Genomic DNA, 25000 nt, shown 5'->3' on the forward strand with positions numbered 1-25000 from the left:
TGTTGATTGCGTTCCTGTTTCCTCCTATTCAAGTCATATATTCCACTGCCTGTTTAGGCCGTTACCTGTTACGCAGGTCATTTAAAGCCTTTTTTCCCATTATCCGTCATAGGAGCAGGTTGGTGCCCTTTCGGTTTTGTTGAACTGTTGTGGAATGAATTGTGGCACAAATTATTTATATCGGTTCGGTTCAACGGTCCTCTGCTCAGCCATGAGGGATGTAAGTTTGGATTCAAGTTCTCATCGACGTTCAGGTTCTAAGGGCACTTCATCTAATGGAGATAATTCACATAGGGAAATCTCTTGTAGGAAGGATCAGTCCAGCAGTTCCTCTTCCCAGTGGGATAATAAGGCAGGTAAGGTACCGTCTGTGGCCGGTTCGGGCAGTTCTTCGGTCTCGGTTCCTGGTGCTGAGCAATAACGGGCTGATCATCCTCCTTGGTCTGTGATGTTGGACGCTATTTGTGAGTTATGTGCAGATATGGTTAAGATGACGAAAAAGGAGGAAGAAAGGATGAAGAGAGAGAACCAGTCTTCTTCTTGGCTTGGTTCCTTTGAAGTTGAGCAATGATGTGCGTTGGTATGCCTCATGAGAGGAGCAGTCTCATACCACTCAGGATGATTGTTTGTTTGTTTTAGGGAAGACTTCTCTGGCTTTTCTTCTGATAAGAGCGAGGATGGTGAAATTCATGATGATCCCGTTGGCAGTGTTTTGCTACAGAATGCTAAGACTTTTGGCCCAACATACAAGATTGCGGAAGACATTGATCAACATGTCGACATGGTTAATCACTTATTTGATAATGATATGAGAGAGGACGAGTATAAGGACATTTTGGAAGACAAAATTACAAATAGGCCTATAAATTGTCATGCTTTGGCTCCGGTGGAATGTGATTCTCAGATTTTAGAGGCTCTCAAGACGGAAGCAAAGAAATCTGATTTTCGTACGAAAGAGGTTAGAAAAGATAAGGCAGGAACAATTACTACCAAGTCTCTTACAGTGTTCAATAAGCTTGCTGAAGAAGATCTGACCAGAAGATTTATCATTAAGCAAGAAATAGATCAGAAATATGCTCACCTATGCTCAGAGAAAGTACCTATGACAAGATTTCTGGTCGGGGAGGATGTCTCTCAATCGGCGAAACAAATTGAAGAGTCTGAAAACCTCTGCAAAATAAGGATTCTCATCTAGGTTCCACCCTTACAGTTATCGGGAGTCGCAGGTGAACTTTCCAATTACGTTCAGGAATGGCATAAGATTACAAGTGACCCAGTTATTTTGGAAATTGTTCAAAATTGCTACCTGGACATTGATGTTAATAATATTGATCATTTATTTTGTGAGGGTATTGAATATGTTTTTAGTAAAGAAGAGTCACAAATTATTGATCAGGAAATCTGTAAATTGTCAACACTGATGGTTATCAAACAAACTCAGAGATTAGATGGTCAAGTTATATCACCAATATTTTTGAGTAAGAAGAAGAATGGAGAATTTGAATAAACACATTCCTTACAAACATTTTAAAATGGAAAATTTGGGAGCAGGCGATTAGAATTATTAATAAAGGGGATTACATGGCTTCTGTGGATCTCAGGCATGCATATTATTCGGTGAAAATTGCAGAAGAACAACAGAAATTTTGATGTTTCAAATAGAAAGGTTATATTTACCATTTTACCTGCCTGCCAAATGGTGTTTCAGAAGGTCCTCGTTTATTTACTAAATTTATGAAACCCATTTTTACTACCTTAAGGGGGAGAGGCTACTCCATCACTAGCTTTATTGATGACACGCTTATTTGCAGTGATTCAGTGTCAGGATGTTATGAGTGTATTGCTGAAACTAAAATTATTGAGGAAATTAAGGTTTTGTATTAATGAGGGGAAATCTGTTTTAGAACCCACAGTCTATTGAATAAACAGGTAATGTTAACTCTATCTCTTCCAGAAAGAAGGTATGAGAAAATAATTCTAAGTTGTTCAAGTTTAATGAGCAAAACGTGTGAGAAAATATGAGAGGTAGCCAGGGTAATTGGTCTCCTGGTTGCAGCGATCCCATCTGTAGAATGGGGGTAACTTCATTATAGGAAGTTGGAGTTACCAAAATTAGAGAAAGAAAAGGGGAACTTTGAGAGTTGATGATAGTTACAGATGAAATGAGACAGGACTTACTGTGGTGGGTCCAGAGTGTGAAGCTTCAAGACAGAATTTTTTTTAGATCAGGTAGTGAGATCAGCTGATTAATGGTAGATGGCCTGTGGACGAAAGGGAGTTACATATTAATGCCCTTGAACTCAAACCTATTTTGTTTGCCTTGTGCTCATTTAGGTCTCATTTTACCAACAAGCATATTAAAGTTTTTTGTGATAACACCACTGCAGTAAATTATGTAAATGAGGTGGGAGCCACTAAATCTATTATGTGTAATGACATTTCAGCTGAAATATGAGATTGGTGTTTGGAAAATGGAGCATGGATTACTTGTTCTCACATCCCGGGCAAGGATAATACAAGGACAGACGATGCACCAAGGAAGTTTAAAAGTTTAATGCCAGACATGAATGGAAATTAAATGAGAATATTTTCAGGGATTTGTGTAAAAATCTTTGTGACTCCTTGTATTGACTTGTTTGCATCTTGATTAAACAAATAGTTAAAATGGTTTTGCTCTTGGAAACCGGACCCTGAGGCTGAACATTTTGATGCTTTTTCGATCAGTTAGGCACAGTTTGAACTTGTTTATTCGTTTCCTCCTTTTGGCCTCATTGCCAGGTGCCTGCAGAAACTGAAAGCAGAAGTGAAAGGGTGGTTTATAGTGCCCCTGTGGACATCACAGTCATGGATGGGGATGCTTCGCCAATCCACGAATCATTATGAGGTGGAGGAACTTGCTGACACATCCGTCAACAATGGAGGAACACCCGATAATGTGTCACACCAAATTAATGGCATGTCTATTGTCAGGAAACAGCTCTGAGATAGGCGTATCGGCGTCTGGTACAGATATCATCATCGACTCCTGAAAATCGGGGACAGTGAGACAATACAGGCCTCATATTCAGTTATGGACAAACTTTTGTGGTCGGGGAGAAATTGATCCCTTTAATCCCAATGTAGAAGATATTGAAAAAAATTTTGGCTGAAATTTTCCACACAGGTGTGGGATATGATTGTATTAGCACAGCCCGGGGAGCCTATGCTGGGCATTGTTGTGGTAGATAGCAGAGCAGGAAATCAACCTCTAGTCAATAGATTACTGAGGGGTGTATTTAACTTCAGGTTGTCAAACCCAGGTATTCAGGGACCTGGGATGTTTCACCAGTACTACAGAAACTTAGGGAGTTGGAACCTCTTCACAGCATCCCTCTAAAAAATCTTACCTTGAAACTAGTAATGTTGATGGCTCTCACACAAGCAGCTAGAGTGCAAACTTTACATTTATTAGTCATTAAGAACATGAAGATTAAGCAAGATAATATTTGTGTTTGGTTAGGAGGCAACATTAAGCAATGTAGACCAAATTATAATGTTCAATTTCTTAATCTTAAGGCTTATGTCACAGACAAATGGTTGTTTGTGTATAACCCCTTGAAAATGTACATTAATAAGACTGAGGAGTTAAGGTGCCAGTTAGGGGAATGTGAAGATATATCTTGTCAGTTTATCAAACCACATAAATGTGTTTCAAAGGATACAGTTGCACGGTGGATTAGGATGTTATTAATGGGTATTGACACTAATAAATACTCAGCAGGCAGTGTAAGCTTGGTGCTAGGTATGGTAATAAAGAAATTGCAAGTGATAGGGATCTTTTCCAAGATGCGGTACTGAAGTAAATGTTTCACATGTTTGAATTTCTTACAGCACTATAAAACATTCAGATGTTGTGAAGTGAAATTTCTATATTGAAGGAACTTTACAAGGAAAGGTATTTTATTTCTCTTTCAAACATAACATTTAAGTATATATTCCTTAGTTGCTTTTGTATTATGGGTGCTATTAATTTACAAAATTATGCAAGAGTTTACAATATAATTAATTGTTATTATAATTTACTATTGTCTTGTAAGGAAGTATGGTATTTCTCAGTACATGGCAGTTTAGAGGGTAATGTATTTCATTTACCTTATCTGGAAATCGGTTATCATAGTTTTGTGGGTTCCACAAATTAATACAATCATAAAGATAAGTTACAACCCCCACATGGCTTTAAAACCTCATTGGGAAGGGTCCTCCAGCAGAAATGTGATTTGCTGAAGTAAAATTGTTAGAGTACATGAGACTTACTGTACATCAATTGAAATGTGCTTGTAATTTTACAAAGCAAGTCACTTCTTCTGGAAGGGAGCTTTGACATGTCCGCTGCTTCCGCCCTATGGGTGACGGGGGAAAGTGATAATGTGATGTAGAAGGCGGTTACTTGGGGATTTAGAGTGTAGTGTCATGTGGGGGGTTGAACACTGTAAAGTCTGACCGAGTGTGGCAGTGGGCATATCTCATGTGAAAGCTCCCTTCCAGGAAAAGTGACTTTGTAAAATTGCAAGTACATTTCAACTGACGTACGGTAAGTCTCATGTACTCTACCAATTTACCGTCAAAAACAGAACCAGTCTGAGCTTTATCTTGCCAGAATATATGTTTGTGCAATGTTATTCTTTAGCAGGGTGCATAGTGCTGAAGCTGTGACAATTATTAGGCAGTATGCCACTATCAGGCTGGATTTAAGATATAGGCCACCCATCACAAATGACTTGAATGACACTGTGGATGGCTTTTGATCGTTAACAGACATGCTTTTAACTTTTGAATATTGTAATTCTTCCAAGGAATGAAGATTTGTAGATTAGGTAAAATTATTATAATCATGCAAAAGGAACTAGTATAGATATGTCTGTAAAGTATTAGGGGTCTATTTAATTGATATGTAAGAATTATAACAATGATTAAAAATCGCTCCCCAAACTGAGAGTCCGAAGATGAGTAATGGGATTGCATAGCCAATGGAGAACATGGTGATCAAAGTACAGCTGCATGCATATAAAAGAATTAATGAAAACTTGTGACATTTGAGCACTCCTATAAAGCAGAGTACCACTGCAAACCAAACCAAGCAATATTGAAATGTGATGTTGAGCTTGATGGAGGCGGGAGTGCTGGCTTTTCGAGAGGGTGCAGAACCAGACTACAAAAGTTTGAAATATTGTTCATAATTGAGAAAAGAAAAGAAAAGAAAAAGAAAAAATATATATCTTACATTTCATCCTGCATACAATGTTTTATTTTAAAATACTAATAAAAGTATTTTTGCATACAGATTTTGCTGCAGTTTGGCATTAGGTAAAATTTGTTGTAAAATAACCCATTAAGAGTTTGTTTTACTGCTAAAGGCAAACCACATGTCAGATACATGTAATGGCTTTTTGAGAGGGTGCAGAACCAGACTATTAAAGCTTAAAATATTGTTCATAATTGAGAAAAGAAAAGAAAGAAAGAAAAAAAAATGTCTTACATTTCATCCTGCATACAATATTTTATTTTCAAATTCAAATAAGAGTTCTTTTGCATATAGATTTTGCTGCAGTTTGGCAGTAGGTAAAATTAGTTGAAAAAACAATGTTTTACTGTTAAAGGCAAACCACATGTTAGAGATATGTAATGTTTTATGTCATATTATTGCTTATGTCAAATAAGTAATTTTAGTTGGTTTATTCAAACCTATTCAATTGCTTTCAGTGTGAAGTACAGTTCAAATTCTTCAAAAAAAGGAGAAAAAAAAGATTGATAGACAACCAACCAACTATTTAGATAAACAGATATAACTCACACAAAAAAAATTGATCTTTACAGAAATTAGGCCAAGATGGGGAGACTCAAGAAGGACATGTTGATAGAAATGCTTCAAGTATTTCTAGGACACCAACCAACAGAGCAACAGATCGCATGTTTCCTTTCTATCGTGAAAACAGGTATGATACCTTGTTATTACTTTCGTTAATTTAGCAGATAAGGTCATTTGCTGGTAATTTCTTCAGCTTTTACTCAAACACCTTCTTCTTCTTCTTTTTTTTCTCCTCCTCCTCCACCCCCTCCTACCCCCACCCTTGTCCTCCTCCTCCTCCTACCCCAACCCTTGTCCTCCTCTTCCTACCCCCACCCTTGTCCTCCTCCTCCTCCTACCCCCACCCTTGTCCTCCTCCTCCTCCTACCCCCACCCTTGTCCTCCTCCTCCTCCTCCTACCCCCACCCTTGTCCTCCTCCTCCTCCTCCTACCCCCACCCTTGTCCTCCTCCTCTTCCTCCTACCCCCACCCTTGTCCTCCTCCTCCTCCTACCCCCACCCTTGTCCTCCTCCTCCTCCTCCTACCCCCACCCTTGTCCTCCTCCTCCTCCTCCTCCTACCCCCACCCTTGTCCTCCTCCTCCTCCTCCTCCTCCTCCTACCCCCACCATTGTCCTCCTCCTCCTACCCCCACCCTCCTCCTCCTCCTCCTCCTACCCCCACCCTCCTCCTCCTCCTACCCCCACCCTCCTCCTCCTCCTCCTCCTATCCCCACCCTCCTCCTCCTCCTCCTACCCGTACCCTCCTACTCCTACCCCCACCCTCCTCCTCCTCCTCCTCCTCCTACCCCCACCCTCCTCCTCCTCCTCCTATCCCCACCCTCCTCCTCCTCCTAGTACCCCCACCCTCCACCTCCTCCTCCTCCTACCCTCCACTTCCTCCTCCTCCTCCTCCTCCTACCCCCACCCTCCTCCTCCTCCTACCCCCACCCTCCTCCTCCTCCTACCCCCACCCTCCTCCTCCTCCTCCTACCCCCACCCTCCTCTTCCTCCTCCTCCTACCCCCACCCTCCTCTTCCTCCTCCTCCTACCCCCACCCTCCTCTTCCTCCTCCTCCTCCTACCCCCACCCTCCTCTTCCTCCTCCTCCTACACCCACCCTCCTCCTCCTCCTAACCCCCCCTCCTCTTCTTCCTACCCCCACCCTCCTCCTCCTCCTACCCCCACCCTCCTCCTCCTACCTCCACCCTCCACCTCCTCTTCCTACCCCCACCCTCCTCCTCCTCCTCCTACCCCCACCCTCCTCCTACCCCCACCCTCCTCCTACCCCCACCCTCCTCCTACCCCCACCCTCTTCTTCCTCCTCCTACACCCTCTTCCTCCTCCTCCTACACCCTCTTCCTCCTCCTCCTACACCCTCTTCCTCCTCCTCCTACACCCACCCTTCTCCTCCTCCTATACCCACCCTTCTCCTCCTCCTATACCCACCCTTCTCCTCCTCCTCCGAACCCCCCCTCCTCCTCCTCCTCCTAACCCCCCCTCCTCTTCCTCCTACCCCCACCCTCCTCCTCCTCCTACACCCACCCTCCTCCTCCTACCCCCACCCTCCTCTTCCTCCTCCTCCTACTCCCCCCTCCTCCTCCTCCTCCTCCTACCCCCACCCTCCTCTTCCTCCTCCTCCTACCCCCACCCTCCTCTTCCTCCTCCTCCTACCCCCATCCTCCTCTTCCTCCTCCTCCTACCCCAACCCCCCTCCGCCTCCCTCTCCCCTCCATAAGTAGTTGTTTGTGCTTTTTGGTGTCTGTATTTTAAGCAGTAATTACTTTCAGTATGATATATTTCTATTTCTCTTTAGGAAACAGTGAACATCTATGTCTTGGCGATGTTGCAGTGCCTCTAAAGTCGCCATTGATGAAATACATAGAGAAAATGGACACTGCTCTTGGTTGTTACATTAGAAACCTTACTGAGGAGAGTCACAGTGTAAGGGATTTTTACAGGTTAACAGTTTTAGATAGTCCTTGTATTAGTCTGTGTATGTTAATGTGAATGTACATTGTGTGTGTGTGTGTGTGGGTGTGGGGAGGTGTGCATGCATGTGTGCACATGTGTGGGTGTGGGAATGTGTGTAGGGGTGTTCATGTAGATAAGTGTGAATCTGAATAAGAATACCCTAAGTGAATCTTGTTTTCTTAAAAGTGATAAAAAAGCCTGTCATGATATTTATTATGAAGTTATAGAATTATAAGCTTAATGTTGCCCACTTTGTCCAAGAAGTTGAACTAGAATTATATATTTATTTGTATTCCCATCACACTTTTCCTTGAGAGTGTTTGGCTGGAGTTTGAGTCAGATATATATTTCTAACCAACTTTAGCAAGAATATATAATTGCTCTAAGTTCCATGTGACGCAAAAGTAATCTCTCTTACATCTGATTGTTTTCTAGGCTGCCCTCAAGTCCCTGCAGGAGGGTAAATTCCCAGTGAGTAAGATATGGATAGATAAAGATATTTTATATATCAAATTTGAAAGAAAGGAGGTAATGAAGTGTATTGTCAAGGAAGTAGCCAGGAATGTACTTGACTATGGAAAAAACAAACTGTTGTCATCGGTGGTAAGTGTAGGAAAATATTTGTCTCTTTTTTCTGTCTCTTTGGCTTTAATATTTTAGGAAAAGTTCTTGTGTTTGGTCATGATATATTGTTTTTTAATAGGGAGATGACTCAGTGGTATTATGTTTTGTTTGATAGATAATATTCAAGATTCATGTTAGGATTGAATATGGATAATGTATTGCTTCCAAGCTTAATTTCTCTGCGAGTTATTCTGATTTTTTTTTCCAGAAAGTTAATATAGCAAATGATTCAAGTAGAGAATCATCTGCTTCAGCAACTTCATACCGAGGCCACAAACTTGCTTTCCATATAGGGGAGATTCTCAAACATGCTGGTGCAACCGTGGAGCTAGAAGAATGTGATCAGAGAAAACCCAGCGCAAAGATAAGGCAAAACCTACCACCCATATTACTTAACCCAGAAATGGATGATGAAACTACTTTCAAGTGTACAGGACTTTGTCCTCCTCCTGCCCCTAGAGTAGAACCAAGTGCAAATGTTGGAAGGGGTGAGTTTCAGAGGCTGGTGGCAACAGGCATGTCAAAGCCCATGGGAGAAAAAAAGAAAGAGAATAAAGGTATATTCAAGGAACTGTTAGATGTTTTTGATCCATCAGTTCCCCTCCAGCCTCCTAAGGACCAGAAGAAAGAATTTATTGAGGAGATATTTGATGCTCATAAGGATATTAAAGCTATTATAAAGTCCTCAAAAGAATCAAAAACAGAGACAACAAGCTATACAATAGAAAATGTTACAGAGGAATCTTACCCTCCACCTTGTAATGATAAGATTTTTAAGAAACATCATTGCTTTTATGTCCCTAAGTTAGGAGAGAAGAAAATGGAAGCACCATTAGTAACAAGGAAAGTAAAAGCTAACCTCCCTACTACAAAAGAGGAAGAGAAGAAAATGGAAGCACCATTAGTAACAAAGAAAGTAAAAGCTAACCTCCCTACTACAAAAGAGGAAGAGAAGAATGAGATAAACCTTTACATTGCAAGAGAACCACTCCCAACTACAATGATTTCTAAGGCAAACCAGTATCTCTATGCTCCAGTTGTTCACATGAAAACCAGTAAGGTGTGGAATGGATCAACAGAAGATTTATGCAAGTAGGTTTTTAGTTCTCATTGAAAAGTAATTCCTGGTGATTTTTTTTTTATCTGTGATGTATGGAATTCCTTATGCATCATGGAAAAAATATTCTTATGTTTATATGTCAAGCCACAAGAGAAGTGGATAAAAGATGTTAGTATAAAAGCAAGAGTAATGACTACACCAACTAATCCTTTTCAGACAAACACATCTGAAGAAAGACTTAGCACTTTGTCATTGGTTTCTAGACTGCTTTGTTAAATTCATCTTTGATATATACAATAATGAGAAAAAAAAATTTGTTTTTGTATTTAATACCATCTAGAGGATGAAGTCTTTAGATTACTTTTATTTCTTCCTGTCTTTCTTTTCTTTTCCTAAGTTTTTGTTAATCTACCATCTCTTGTGTTCGTTTTCCTTCTTTCCCTTGTTCTTATGATTGTTTTAGTAATCTTAAAACTGCCCCTCCACAGAATCTTGGTAGAGGAACTGAAACGAGCAGCTGCACAGAAACATGGAGACGTTGATACACCAGAATGGAGCCAGTTCTTGGAGGAGCAAGCATGGAGATGTATGAGCCTCCAGATGCTTAGTGTCTCTCACTGCTCTCCACTGAAAGTAGAAGTGGATGGTGTGACTCAGAACTCAAGAGGTGCCTAACCCATTGGATCCGAATGCTGTAACCTATTGGATCCGGATGCTTTACTTTACTCACATGGCTCAAAATACAGGCATTAAGCTTACTTGAGCAGCCATTCTGACAGGTGTTCAGCTTGTAGAGTGGGGGAACATGAACACTTGTGTGTGGTGACAAGACTCCGTTCCGCCCTTTTGCAATTTTAGCATATCTTTTTCTACATAAGCATTTTTTAGCTTTTCTGCCATTTTCCAATGTCTATATTTGTCAGTTGATATGCTTTATCCAGATGGTAATGGACTGTTTTCCTTGCACACTCGATCGTATCTATAGGTAGTCCATAACTCTGTGCAGTAATAATAATAAATAACATTGTTGTGTTGTTAATTTTTCCCCTTTTTAAAAAATTTTCTGCAATACAACCTGGGGTCAGCTTGTTTATGTGTACTTTTGTCTTGACTTTTTATTTTATATGTAGTTTCAGTTTAACCCCTTGGATCTGGGTAACAATCATATAAAAAAAATTGGTGAAGGCCAGGTGACATGAATTAATATCATGTCATGATAAATTAATTTGGCAAAGGGCCATGGATTATGCCATTATGAGAGTTTTGGCTAATGAGTGCACAAAGAATTAGACTTAGTGGGCATTTAAGAAGGGTCTCTTGCAGTATTTCTATTGGTAGACGAGTGTGGAATGTACCATCCATGAGTCAGGACTGGAAGAGTGCCAGCTCCAGGGAGAAAATTATTTTCACGTTCAGAATCCTATTCATGCCAGCTGTGGCATAGGGTGTTTTACAGAAAGTAGAATATTATTGAAAGATAAAATAATGACACAAATAACAAAATATTTTGTGTTGTTACTTCTCTGAGTTTTAGACTACCTTGGGATATGATTTGGAGTCTGTAGAAGGAGAAAAGTCTATTGCCATCTGTAAACAGCATATCAAATACAGATAGAGACATTGAAAAAAGACAAAAAAAATGAAAAACTTATGCAAAAAGAGAGATTATGATTTGGAAAAGAGAGTGTTTGTGTGGTCTACACACCTGTGAGTTGCCATGTGAGTAAGCCTAATTCTGGAATTTTGGGCCACATGTGGGCAAGCAAAGTACCCAGAGATGGGTTAATGTACCCAGCAAAATCTGATGGTGGAAGCTAATGATTTTTGCATATATGGATATCTTTCTTTTATATGATGATGCACCATACCCAAGGTCAACTAATTATTATTATTATAGTTATTATTATTATTATTTATTTATTTTTTTTTTTATACAGAATCTGCATTTATCTTGTATAACTATGCACGCCTCTGTACCATCTTCCAATCCTTTGAAGAGAGTGTCTCAGAAGGAGAATTTCCACCATTGCCAGACATTGATGAAATTGACTTTGCTCTTCTGAGAAATGAGGTGAGTAAACTGTAAATACTTTAGTTTGTTTGCAAAAAAAGAATAGATATTTCAAATTTCATTTTACTTACTAGCATTTCAAGAGCTAACCTCAGTGATCTGGATGACTTGACCAACATTTCATGAAAAAATTGGGCTTAAGAAGTGGGTGATGTGAGGATGCTGTCATGGGAAATTTGGCTGTGGGCTAGGGTGATACGAACTTGCCATCACTAGCACTTAAGCTTGCCACAAGTGCACATACATTGTGGAGGTAATTAGACTTGTTTGGTATTTAGGAAGGGGCTTTTGCATTAATTTCATCAATGAATGAATGTGGAATATAATGTTTGTGAAGTGATGGCTTCAGGGAGGACGCTATTTCCATGCTCAGAATTCTATTCCTGGCTGCTATGAATGGAAGTTCAGATTGGATTACAGAAATTAAAAAAAAAATGTAACATTATTCTTACACTAAAGAAGAGCTGGAGTATGTGCAATGAAAACAATGACAAGTCTGGACATTGGAAAGTGACAAAAATGAAAAAAGCCTTATGCAGAAAAAGAGAAAATAACATTCCAAAAACCTTTATGCAGAAAAAAAAGAATATAACATTGCATAGGGGAGGCATAGAGTCTTGTCATTACACGCAAGGGTTTGTGTGTGCCCAGCCTACATGCCTCGTACCTGAAAGGCCGCCCAAGTAAGCCTAATGCCTGTATTTTGGGCCATGTGATGGCATTGAACCATCTAGATCAAATGGGTTAATTTTAGACTCATAAAAATACATATATCATTATCATATATCATATACAAAATTTTAGAAAAATGTAGCAAATGGTAGTACATACACATTATGCAGAGAGTCATGATTGTGGTGAATAGGACTTTAGAGGTTAACTTGCCTGCATAAGATGTAGCTCAGCTCAAGATCACATCCCACTTTCAGCCAGCTCCCTTACTTTGAGGTGTTACAGATCCAGGGAGAGACTAATCCTGTGGTTGCCATTTTTACCTTGTATTTAGGCATTTATTTATGCGGATGGTTTTACTTTTTTCTTCATCCTTTTTGGTCTTCTTCAGTGTTCTTCATGCACAGTTAACCCAAATCACACTGGGTGGCATCCTTTCATATCATGATGTCTAATAATTTCATGAGCTGGGATTTTAGCAAATAGGATGAGGTTTTAGGAGCTAGGTTGTAAGTAGAACGATATCCCAGACATGCATGCTAATGTTCTCCAGCCTTGCCAAGCTTTAGTCAGAATTTTATGCTTAGTTTAGGAAAGGCTTTCCAAAATTTTTATTGTATCTGATGTTGGATGTTTGAAGATTAGTAAGATCTTAGAAAGGGTAATATGGGAATGCTTTCTTTCAGTGCATAGTAAAGTATTAGAAGTAATATTCGTACAATACTTCATTTCAGTTCTTAACAAATGCAGTAACAAACATCTATTGTACCTCACTGTGTAAAACAAACATTTTAAAGATACTACAGACATCCTCAACACTAAACTCACACATAAAATATCACTACTCATACGCTGGCAAAACATACATGCACATAAAACATCTCTACAAATACAAAGCATACCTGTCAAGATTTGTCAAATGTGGCCATAGCTAAAATACTTGGCCATCCTTTGCCCTTCATATGCACCAGAGCTTGGCCATCCATTGCCCTTCATATGCACCACAGTTTGTCTGTGGACATCACCCCTCTAACTCCACAATTATAATATAGGCTAGACCAGTGTTGTCCAAACTGTGGTCCGTATTCCCCTGGGGGTACGCAACATAGATCATAGGTGTATGTGAACAAACAAGGAACACACATGCTTCACATCTCATAATAAGTTGTGTATTTTTCAAGCATTTTGTTATTAAATCATCTTTTTTATTTTTGTATTAAAATCAAATTTATTGACCAACATTCCTGCAATGCAGTCTTTTCATAATAAGTATATTATTTGCATTATCCTGCATAAAACAGTTTGTTTAGCCATGGTGGACGATAGGGGGGCCGGGTACATAACAGTATAAGAAGGTAATAAAGGGTACAGTAGGCAAAAATATTTGGACAACACTGGGCTAGACAAAACACACAAACCCCAACTCAGACTGACAGTAGCCCTGCACTATCATAGATATCACTGAGGAGTTGACAGGCCATTTGCCACACAACACCTTAATATCACATCATATCATCAGATAGCAACAACCATACTTCAGCTGATTTCCATACTCCCCAATCTGGCCCACTGGCTCAGTGTGGAGGATTTCTCCTACCTTGGGCTTCAGCCAAATCATTTTGCAGTCTTTTCCCTTCATCAACTAGCCTATCTATATTTGATTTCATTATTTTCCTGAACCCTGCCTCTCCTTTGACCACGGCTCCAACCATTGATACTAATACTCCCTCCTCGATGTTTACTGACAACTCTTTCCATTCCGAACCACCCACCCAGGATTTTATTCACCATTCAGAATACTCCTTCCTCTCTCCCAAGATTCTCCACTCCAACTCCTGATGCACAGTCTTTGTTGTCTACCCTCTCTCCCCTTATTACTACCCTTCATCCTTATTGTTCTCTTCCCCACTGTACTACCTTAATCTACACCACCCCATCTTCCTCCTGCCCTTGTCCTTCTACTGCTTCCATCTCTGCAAACTATTTGAGTACTCTCTTTGGCCCAGCCAAACAGGATTGATCCTCTGTAATTCCCCCTACAGCCCCTGTCTCTCCTAACAATGTCTCCAAAAACAAGTAGGCAAAGTTTTGATTGTTCATGTCTTGTTACATAACATCTGAGTCCCAAGTTCATTCACTGTCTACCCTGACTGACCTCACTGGCATACCTATTCCCACTCAACCTCACTCCTGCTCAACACTGGTACATCACAACTTGCTACCCTAAATGTATTATGGGAACTGCCCTGCCAAGTTTGAGTCTGGGGTTATAGTTCTTAGATTCAAATCTGGCCTTGTCCAACAAGGAGCCAGACAGGAAGCATGTTAACAAGGTCTTTCTCTTGCTCCTTTGCTCTGCCCAACCCCATCCTCAAGATGTTTCCTTTGCACAGTTGTTTGAATCATTCTTTGCCACTGGATCCCAGTTATTTCAATTAACTTCTTCCCTTTCATTCTTATTGACTTTACAGCCTTTGGAATGCAACTATTGTAATTCCAATCATCTTACCTTTTAGTTGATGACTAACTGCTGCCGCACTCTTTGGGGAGATTCCATAACTATTTCCTGTGGCTATTCCTAGAAATGCTTTCTCTCCAGTACTGATTGTATCCTAGCAAAACATACAACAGTCACATAAATTATCTCTACAAATTCAAAGCATACCTGTCAAGATTTGTCAGATGGGGCCACAACCAAAATACTTGGCCATCCATTGTCCTTCATAAGCACCACAACTTGTCATAATGCTCCACCTGTTATGACATATGCACCCAATCCTTTTTCATTCCTTGATCTTCTTTTTGCTCCTCTTCCTACTATTTATACTTTTATTGGTCAATTCTAGACCACTTTATAGTGATTACTTTCATATTCTCCTTTCTCCTACTTTATAAATCCCACTCCTCAATCTCCCACATAGGTGCTTCGACTTAGTTGACTAGCTGAATTTTACCTCTCTCTACTCTTGCTCTTCCTCTATCATCCTTTGCTTCCACTTCAGACAGACTTTTATATTTCACTGCCATTATCCTGAGTGCAGCTTTTACAGGCAAACCCTGAACCTCCTGGCCATACACTTCCAAATATGTTCCATGGTGGAACTCTAATTGTACTAATGCACGTTGGTGAAAGTGTGCACTATGGAATAGCTTTTGCTAGAAGCAAGAAACCCCAAGTCAGCTATCAGCCCTCATCTCATTTAACAGGGCAGAAGCTCATCTTTGTCATACAATCCATAATTTCATCACAAACAGCTGGCATAATTGTGTCTCCATAACATCCTCTGTTTCTGCAGTCTTGTGGTTGATTCATATACTTTCAGGTAAACATTGTCATCATCCTGCCCATCCTCTATACCCAAAATACCCATATCTCTGATCTCTCTATGTTGTTACTGAACTTGGTGGTTGTTTTAGCCACATCAGTAATGGCTCTCGCCTTTCTGTTCAATTCTCTTTCATAAACTCAGCCAAAGAGCGAACTTCCTTCTCCCTGCACTCTACAGAGTCCTATAATGCTCCCTTTTCTTTTGATCTCTATTATGCCTTACATTCTCATGCCAGAACAGCCACGAAGGCCCAGACGGTATACTTTACCATATCCTATGACATCTCCCAATTGCCTCCATGTCCTTCCTACTAGCTATATTCAGCAGTATTTTGAAAGCTGGAAACTTTCTTCCTTGTTGGCATGAAGCTCTTATCCTACCTTTTTAAAGATAAATTGGTACACCTCCTCAAGTTTCCCGTCTTATTGTTCATATAAGCTGCTTATGTAAACTACTGCTATTGTAGTACCTCAAATTCACAGCCTTCTCTCTCTTATTCAGTTTGGATTTGCCATGGCCAAAGTACTGCTAACCCCCTTGCTCATTCTTAGATACAAACTGCATCTACATTTGCACACTGTGATTCTGTAATAGCAGTCTTCTTCTATTTAGAAAAGGCATATGAAACCACATGGCGGTACTATATCCTTCACTAGTTATCTACCCATGCGTGTGTTCATAAAGTCTTTCCATCTTGACACATTTTGTGTTAAACATGTCTCTTTTACTACCTATTCTTTCCATCAATTCAAATGTGCCACACAAGGCAGGGTGTTAAGCACCACATTATTCCAGCTTAGCTTCACCCCCATCACCAGGTAATCAGCCATCTTTGCCCCTGGACCTTTTATACCTGCTCTGTCAGCTTTGCCAGTCTGCCATTGCATCAAGCTCTCCCTGGGCCACTGACCATAGCTTTTGAATATCTACTTCTAAATCCTTCCTCCTTATGATTCAATTCTGCCCCACAGGCAAGTTCCTTGATGTCAGTTTTGATTCCATACTGTTGTGGTAGACCATCATCCAGTTAAAGAAAAAGCTGCTATATATATTCTTCTGCCTCCACCTCCATTCTTTCTCACCTGAACACAATCCACCTGTGCTGTCTTTGCTTAGCCATAAGCACCTGCTGATCCTCTCCTGTTTAGTGCCTATATGCTGAATTTGTCTTGCCATCACCATTTTTCACCAAGTTTCTGTCTCTAATCTAATCTAATGGTCCTTCAACCCTATCTGTTTACCATTGCCTCCTTTCAGCATTTACCAACTCCTTACCCTGTCTGTATTGATGCTTTCCTTTCCCATTCACCCTCTCATCTCTTATCATTCCTCTCTCTGTCCATTCATTCTCTCCTTGGCTTTTACCTCCCTCAAATCAGACATCCCTCTCACATATTTCCTCAATCGCATCTCTACTCACTCTTCCAGTACGCATCTTAAGTACTGGTTGCTCTATAGTCTTTCCTTCCTGTTCTTGAATCCTGCTTCCTTACAACAGAACTTTATGCCATCCACTTTGCTTTACAATACATGTCTTAGATTTCTTCCTCATCCCTTCACTATCTTTACCAACTCACACAATTCAATATTTCTCATACAATCAACCCCTTGTCCCAGAGATCCAGGACCAGTTGTTCTATCTCTCTGCATGACATATCAGTCTGGTTTTGCTGGATACCCGGGCAAGTTGGGGTCCCTGGCAATTAACAAGCAGATTCTTTAGGCTGCTCCACAGCTTTATCCATATCCCACCAATCCTATTTTTCACATATTCTAGCCACTGACTGTTATACCCACTTTACAACTTTCACAGCTGGCAATCTTTTTGATCAGGTCATAAGTAAATTACAAACCATGAAACCTTCCATTCCATCAGAATGGATACTAGGAAACAGTGCTTGCCTGCTTTCATATAGGCCACACACCTCACACATTAATATCTCACCTCATGTTCTGACCGCCCCCCCACCCCCTCAATGTTACTCATGTAATGTTCCTCTTTGTCCCACATCCTGTTATCCTGTCCCTGCATCACTGGAGCCCTTATCTTTACTTTTCCTCATTGGCTCTCTTCCCCGACCCCCGAACCAGTTGGATTTCCTTATGGAAATCCCCCACTTTTTAATTTGACAGCTTATTTTCCTTCTTCAGATGCATAGATACCCCCATTTGATCTTATCACCCTTAACTCACTGATTTCCCTTTTGCTGCAGTACTTTACCTTAGTAAAATTAGCCATTCAGCTGATTTGGCTCTACCAGGGTTTTATGATTAAACAAAATGTATTTAAAAAAGAGAATTTTTCCCTAAAAATAAATATTTAAGAAGCTTCAATAGAGTATCAGAAGGAACAAAATAATTATTCTTTTTCACTGGACTTTGGACTTTCTTTCAGAAAACTTTTTACACTTATTATTGTTTCTCACAGGAGGAATGGCAGTTGGTCTGGGGATACATTTTCCACTTCCCAGATATTATAGAGGAAAATGCTGTGCAAATAATGGGAGGCACTGGAAAATTTAGAACTGTTGCCGTCACCAAGTTCATGAGTTCCTTTTCGCATCGTGTGAGCGAGTACTACAGCCGCTACCATGTCCTGTCTGATCCTCTGCCACATCTGCTACCCACAATGTATGCAAGACTTCATCTCTTGCAAGCTGTCAAGACTGTGATGGAAATATGTTTTGCTACACTAGGGGTTCAGTCACCTACATCTTTCATGTAATTTTTGTTGGAAGTATTTCTTACTCTGTGTTTCTGTGAATGGGCTTTTTTTCTGATTTTCTCATAATTGGCTTGCAAAGGATTATTGTGAATTTATTGCATTGTGAAGGGTTTTCACAATTTTTTTTTACTGAAAGAAAAAATATGGAAATTATATGCTGTGTATGTACATACATACATACTCTCTCCAGCTGTTATAAGCTGTCATGTGTGTAGTAAATAAATTTGAGGAGGAGGAGGAATTGCCACAATTTTTCATGCACTTATGAAAACATACAGGGAAATCCATCTTATATCAGTAGACTAGTCATATTTTTAAAATGTTTGTACATGGAAGATATCTGTATTTGAAATATGTATATCATAACATTGTATTCTTTGCATTATCAAAGCACTTTAAGGAATTCAGAACATATTTGGATTTGTAATTTCTGCAGGTTCTTGTTTTGCTTGTCTGTAAAGGTTCATCCATTAAATTTAAGGCTTTTTGATAAGGATGCAATGTTATTCTCAGAATAAATTTCATGAATTATTTTATTTTTGTACAGAAAGAAAAGAGTATGGAAATATATAAATTATTGTTATTTTTAATAATGTTTCAGTGACCTTTTGCATGGAAGAAAGGATGTTCATGTAGGATGTAAAACAGTATTATTTAATCATGTATCAAATTACACAAAGGGAAGGTCATGTTAAAAATATATGCTTGTCGTATTATTAAACACTGAAAGACTTTTAAATATGGTTTGGGAATATGATACTTGCATCCAGTGAGGTAGAAGGGCTATTATTTTTAATGGTTAATGGTTGAAACTTTTAAATATGCTAGACATCAAAGGTCATATAGCACTATTGCAAAGTATTGTCAAATTTGATAAAAATGAGTTAACAACTAGGATAAAATGTGTCAGGGTCAAAGGTTGTAGAGTGCTATGGGATAGAATGATAGCAAAAAGGGTAAAGAGTGGAGAACAAATGGAGTATTCAAGGATTTGTAAAGGGGAAGGGGTTAAGGATATAGGGCGATTAGATCAAAAGGAGAGTATCTGTTAGTATGAAGAAAAGAGAGTAAACACTGTATGAAGAAAACTGAAGAGCCATTATGAAACAATCATAAAGTAATGCAAATAGAAATGGAGTTTGAGAAGGAGAATAATCCAGACTCTGAGAAGGGAACAATGGAAGGTGGTGAAGTATCAGGAAGAAGGAAGGATCCAGTGAATGAGACTTGTGAGCAACCAGGTGGGAGTGGCAGGGATAATAGGGAAAGAAGAGGGAATGGTGGTACACATGGAGAAGGAGAGGATGTGGGAGAGTGGGAGGAAGAGGGGTAGGGGGAACTTGAGGAGGACTGATATCAAACAAATACTTTGAATGTAGAGCGAATAGGAATATAGGGATTGGAGGGTAGATGAAGGGTAGGAGGTTGAATGAGGGAGTGGAGTATTCTCTTGGTTTATGTTTATGTAGTCTTTAATGGTTAATGGTTAAAAGCGAAATAAATGTGCTAGACATCTAAGGTCATATAGCACTATAGGAAGGTATAGTAAAGGGTGATGTCAGGTGATAGTTGCTATACGTCAAGTATCTAGAGTAATGTTGGAAAGTTGAAGTTGGGTAAGGGTGTTGAGGGAAAGGGTTATGGTGGTTTAGGTAAGGGAATTAGATCAAGTGAAGGATATTTATGCATGAGGAAGGAGAACAGGTTGTTAAAAGAAGCAAGGATATGACCAAGGTCTGGTCTGTGAGAACAGAAACCGCGAATATTCCAATTTAGAAGAGCTATATCTTAGTTATTTTATGAGCGAAAGCGCCTGTACATGTTGGGGAATCAGGGGGGGAAGGAGCTAGGGGGTGTGACATGAGTGATTCCCGTGTGTATCCGGGAGGGAGTGGAAAAGATAGAGGGGATGGAGGGAGGGAGAATGTGCGTATAGTTGGAGTTGAAGGAGGTGTGTTGTCTTGGGAGGGAGTAGGAGGAAGGGATGTAGGGGTGCTATGAGTAAGAGGGGGATAGAGTGAGTGAAGTGAGTGTGCGGTAGGGGAAGAAGGGGTGGAACGTTTCGTCTGTCTACTGGGGGTAGTGTGGGGAGGGAGAGGGAATGGTGTTGGGACTGTAGTTAAGATTGGAGCTGTTTGAGATTGGGGTGTATGGATTTAGAGTGGTAAAATAATTTGACTGGGGGAGGTTGAATGTAGATGCCGAAGTGGTGGAAGTGGGTAAGTAAGTAGGTATAGGGGAGGGTGTAGGAACATCTTAAGGTGGAGGGGGAGCGACATTACTGGAGTAGGGGTATTAGAGAAACCTTGTCGGCGTGCTTCTTGTCTGTCTTCACGGAGAGTGAGACCATTTTTGTATCTGAGAGCTGCTACCTCAGACTCGAACTTGTAAGTGGGACAGCCTCTATAAAATAAATTATGGGGGCCACCGCAGTTAGCACATGTGTGTGTTTGTACAGGGCAGTTTGATCTGTTATGACCGGGTTGGGCACAGAGGAGGCATCGGTCTGTGGAGCGGCAGTGTCTGGCAGGGTGTCCAAATCGCCAACAATTTTGACATTGACGGGGAGGAGGTTGGTATGGTTGAACAGGGAGTCAGTAAAAATAGTGAAAGAGGAAGAAGGGAGTGAGTATGTGTTGTAAATTAAAAAGGCGTACGTGCAGTTCCGTAGTAAGGGTACTAGATTCAGGAGGGATAGGGTATTTGAAAGTACGAGTTGGAAAAGTTACTGCGAAACCAGCACCAGAGGTGGATTTGGAGCCGTCAGTATAAGCATGAACTTGGTCGAGGAATTGGGTGATAAAGACGGAGTGGGTGATTTCCGATTTTGGTGGGTTAGGGAAAACAAGAGGAACAAATACGGGGGTAAGGTATAAGACATGGAGGAACGGAATGGATAGAAAACGGGAGGTCGGAGATGGGGGAAGAGGGTATGGGAGAGGAGGGTATCCATGCAAATGAAGAAAGGTGTACGTAACGTGAAGAAGCAAAGGTAGGAAACAGGGATCGTGGAATAGTTAGTTTGGTGAGCGGGAGTGGGTGGAATTGAGCATACCATCGGAGAGAGAGAAGGGTACGGTATCAAGAGAGATGGCATGCCTGACTCAGTGTACAGGCTCTCAACTGGAGAAGAGCGGAAGGCGCCTAGAGCTAAGCGAAGACCGCTGTGGTGGATTGTATCATGGTGAGTAAGAAGGGAGACTGAGGCAGAGGAGTAAATATGGAATCCATAATCAGAGTGGAGATGATCAAGGTAACATGAAGATGGAGAAGAGTTTAGCGATCTGAGCTCTAAAGTATGTGAGAAAGACTTCGTAAGATTCTGAGGCAGCGGTGAGCTTTTTCTTTAATGTGAAAGATATAGTATCGCAAGGACAATTTGGAGTAAAAAATAACGCCAAGGAATTTAAAAGAGGAACGGTATTGAAGTGGAGCGCCATATAAGAAGAGTGGAAGTTGGGGACCTACACGTACACGAAAGAAAAGGATGGAGAAAATTTGGAGGTAGAAAAGCGAAAGCCATGGTTAGTGGCCTAGGAAGATACTGATGATATTGCAGACTGAAGAAATTGGCTGAGATTTGGTATGCATGTGCCAGAGGCGTAGATGGTCAAATCATCAACATATAGTGATGTCCGGGCTCCTGGTGGTAGAACTGAGACATTGTCATTAACAGCAAGAAGGAATAAAGTGGTGCTGAGCACACTGCCTTGTGGAACGCCTTCGAACTGAGGAAAGGATGATGATGTGGAAGAGGCAATTTTGACCTTGAAAGTGTATTTGTGTAAGTGTCTGAGCATACGGCAGTGAATACGTCAGGGCCTTCATGAATGTTGCGGCACGACTGTATGACAGCACTGAGTTCAAGGGAAGAAAAAGAAGCATTATTGGACTTAGCAGAGGATAGGGTGAATGATGATGGGGTGCATTCCCTGATGGTCTTCTTGGAAGAGAAGTGTGGAGAAAAGTGAGAGCCACTACTGACCTGGCTGAAATAGTCGCCCAGTTCATGAGCGACTTGGAGAGGATCTAAGATGAGAATATGGAGGACAGGGACTGGATAGGTTCATGTTTACCTGATAGTTTATGGATCCGACGCTGAAACAGATGTAGATGTAATTAAGGAAACGCAATTTCGTCAGCTATTTGTTTTATTGTTCCGGATTTTACGACGAAGACAGGCAGATGCTATTTTAAAGGAGATAAAGGCTGATAGTTGATTAGGAGTGCCTCGTGTGTAGCGATAACTGTTCCAGGCTGCACATTTTAACCAAAGTGCTTTGGTGCAATCAAAATGCCACCATGGAACACACTTGGAGGTATAAGGTCTTGAGGTTCGAGGAATGGCTGTATAGGCAGCTCTTAGGACTGTAGCTCTGAAACATTGTAGTATATCTGAAATGGACGAGAAGGGTAGGAATAGGAGAGAGTTGAAGTGAAAGTACGGCAGTCAGCTCTATCAAACCACCAGCGTGAGGGATTAGGAAATGGTACATACGAAAGTGAACCCTATAGGGATATTGGTCTAAAACTGACCAATGCAAATCTAAATGGAGAGAAGGGGAGCATAGAAAAAGGTCAAGGCATGAAAAAGATTACGTGCGTATGTCTGTGTGGAGCGATCTGAATTAAGAATAATGCCACTTGTGGAGAGGAAGCGTTCCAGGGATCGGCCACGGGAGGTGGTGATAGAATCACCCCAAAGAGTGCGGCGGCAGTTGAAATCAACTACGAGGGAAGGTGGCTGGAGTTGGGAAATTAGTTTCAAGGACAACAAAGTCAATGGGGTGGGAAGGGGAGAAGTAGACTGAAATAACTGAGATCTAACGGCGAAGAAAGATGCGAATAACTGTGCACGGGACTGTGGTTTGAAAGGGTGTTTTCTAATTGATAGGTATAGATGAGACATAAAGGAAATGTGGGGAAGAGACAAGATGGTATTTGGGAATTGGTATTGGAGGATGCGTAAGAAAAGTCACTTGGAGGCAGATAATGGGTGGTCTGGGAGAACGGAAGCCGCAAATATTACAAAGTAGGAGAACTATAACTCAGTTGATCTACGAGTGATAATAGTTACAGTGCGTGTTGGAGTAGTAGTTATGGGTTGAGATAAGGAATTGGAGGGGGATTGTAGTATCAGGAGGTGGATTATCTAGGGAAGGGCATAGCTGTGACAAAGGATTCACGTTTGTATCCAGGAGGGAGTGGAAGGAAAAGAGGGGATGGGGGAAGGTGTAATCGGAGCTGGGGGGGAAGGGCTGTGTTGGGAGGGAGGAGGAGGAAGGGGTGTAGGGGGAATATGAGTAGGAAGAGGGTGGATATCGGCAGTCACTTTGAGTGTGGAGGGAGCGGGAGGTTCGGTGTCATTTTGGGACTTGAGCAAATAGTTTTGAAAATCTTTCATGAGTTTCTCTAATGGATTTAGTTGGGGAGTGTTTTGAGAAAGGTTTTCTTATGAGGGGGGGGGGGGGAGGAGACTGGTGTCTGAGGAGTAGAGGCAAAGGTAGGTGGAGGTGTGTATGGTAGGAGAAGGGGTGGAACGTTTAGTCTGCTGCGGGTAGTGCGTGGAGGGAGGGGGGAAGGTGTTGGGGCTGCAGTAGAGATTGGAGATTTAGAATGGCAAAAGTATTTGACTTGGGAAGATAGGAGGTAGAAGTGGAGAAGTAAGATGTAAAAGGGATAGGTATAAGGGAGGGTGCAGAAACATCTTGTGAGGGAGGGGGAGGGGCAGTGCGTGCGTTATTACAGGAGTAGGGAGTAAGAGAAAAACATCGACGTGCTTCCTGTCTGGCTTCATGCAGAGTGAGACCAAGTCTGTATCTGAGAGTTGCCACCTCAGATTCAAACTTGTAGGTGGGGCATCCCCTATAAAATACAGTAAGCACATGTGCGTGACTGTGCGGAGCAGATTGGGCGGTTATGCTGATACCAGGTTGGGCACATAGAGGCCATCGGGCTGTGGAACGGCAGTGTTTGGCAGGATGTCCTAAACGCCAACAGTTTTGACATTGACGGGAAGGAGGTTGATATGGTCGGGCAGGGTGTATTCTCCACCAATGTAAACATTAAAAGGAGTCATGTCTATGGAAAGTAATTTTGGCAACGTTGGTGGGGTTCTTACGATGACCTCTAGGAGGAATGGAGTAGCACTGTACTGATATTATATCATAGTCCTTGAAGCAGGCGAGTTAGTCTTCTCCACAATCTGACCAATTATTGTTAGAGATAGGGCAGTTTGCTGGGGAGATAGACAATTCCGTTGCAAGTATTGAGGGTTGGATGAGGTTCTGCAGGAATGGGGTTGCCAGAGAGATAAGGTAGAGTTGATAATGCTATAGCTTGGGTTTCGGATGTACCCATGGCGAGACGGGAACGATCGGGTCGGCTACGGAAAGAGACTTTGCCTACTTTTTGGAAACCTTGCTGAAAGAGAAGAGTGTTGTCAGAGTAAGAAGCTGTGAGAGAAAGAGTCGGTCCTGTCTGGCTAAATAGAGTATTTAAAATATTTGTAGAGATGGAGGTGGTAGAAGAACGGGGACGTGTGGGAGCGGGAGTAGTGTCGGAGGTAATATTGCGGAGAGGTGGACAAGGAAGCTGTAAAATAGTAATGAGAGGATGGGGTGATTGATGAAGGTTGTGGGGGTAAAGGTGATGAAGTTGATGAAGCTGGGAAAGTAGGAATGTCTCCTGCAGATTGAGTCTTGACTTGGGTGGATAATGTACTA

At 41.2% G+C, this 25000-nt stretch overlaps 1 protein-coding gene and 1 pseudogene across 4 annotated transcripts in view; both read left to right on the plus strand.

Annotated features, from left to right (window-relative positions):
* Positions 1-5844, plus strand: part of LOC113807610 (uncharacterized) — an 8753-nt pseudogene extending 2909 nt beyond the window's left edge.
* LOC113807598 (uncharacterized) overlaps positions 1-18865 on the plus strand; it is a 31686-nt gene extending 12821 nt beyond the window's left edge. For all 4 annotated transcript variants that reach the window (XM_070138562.1, XM_027358894.2, XM_027358895.2 and 1 more), the window contains exons 2-8: positions 5854-5972; positions 7637-7764; positions 8230-8397; positions 8627-9510; positions 9967-10145; positions 11416-11549; positions 17979-18865. In XM_070138562.1, the coding sequence (XP_069994663.1) occupies positions 5867-5972; positions 7637-7764; positions 8230-8397; positions 8627-9510; positions 9967-10145; positions 11416-11549; positions 17979-18275 (1896 nt within the window). In that variant the 5' untranslated portion in view covers positions 5854-5866 and the 3' untranslated portion in view covers positions 18276-18865. The remainder of the gene's footprint in view (positions 1-5853; positions 5973-7636; positions 7765-8229; positions 8398-8626; positions 9511-9966; positions 10146-11415; positions 11550-17978) is intronic.
* The last annotated feature ends 6135 nt before the right edge of the window (positions 18866-25000 follow it).

The sequence above is a fragment of the Penaeus vannamei genome, chromosome 24 (assembly GCF_042767895.1).
Source record: "Penaeus vannamei isolate JL-2024 chromosome 24, ASM4276789v1, whole genome shotgun sequence".
In the NCBI taxonomy this organism is placed as follows: domain Eukaryota; kingdom Metazoa; phylum Arthropoda; class Malacostraca; order Decapoda; family Penaeidae; genus Penaeus; species Penaeus vannamei.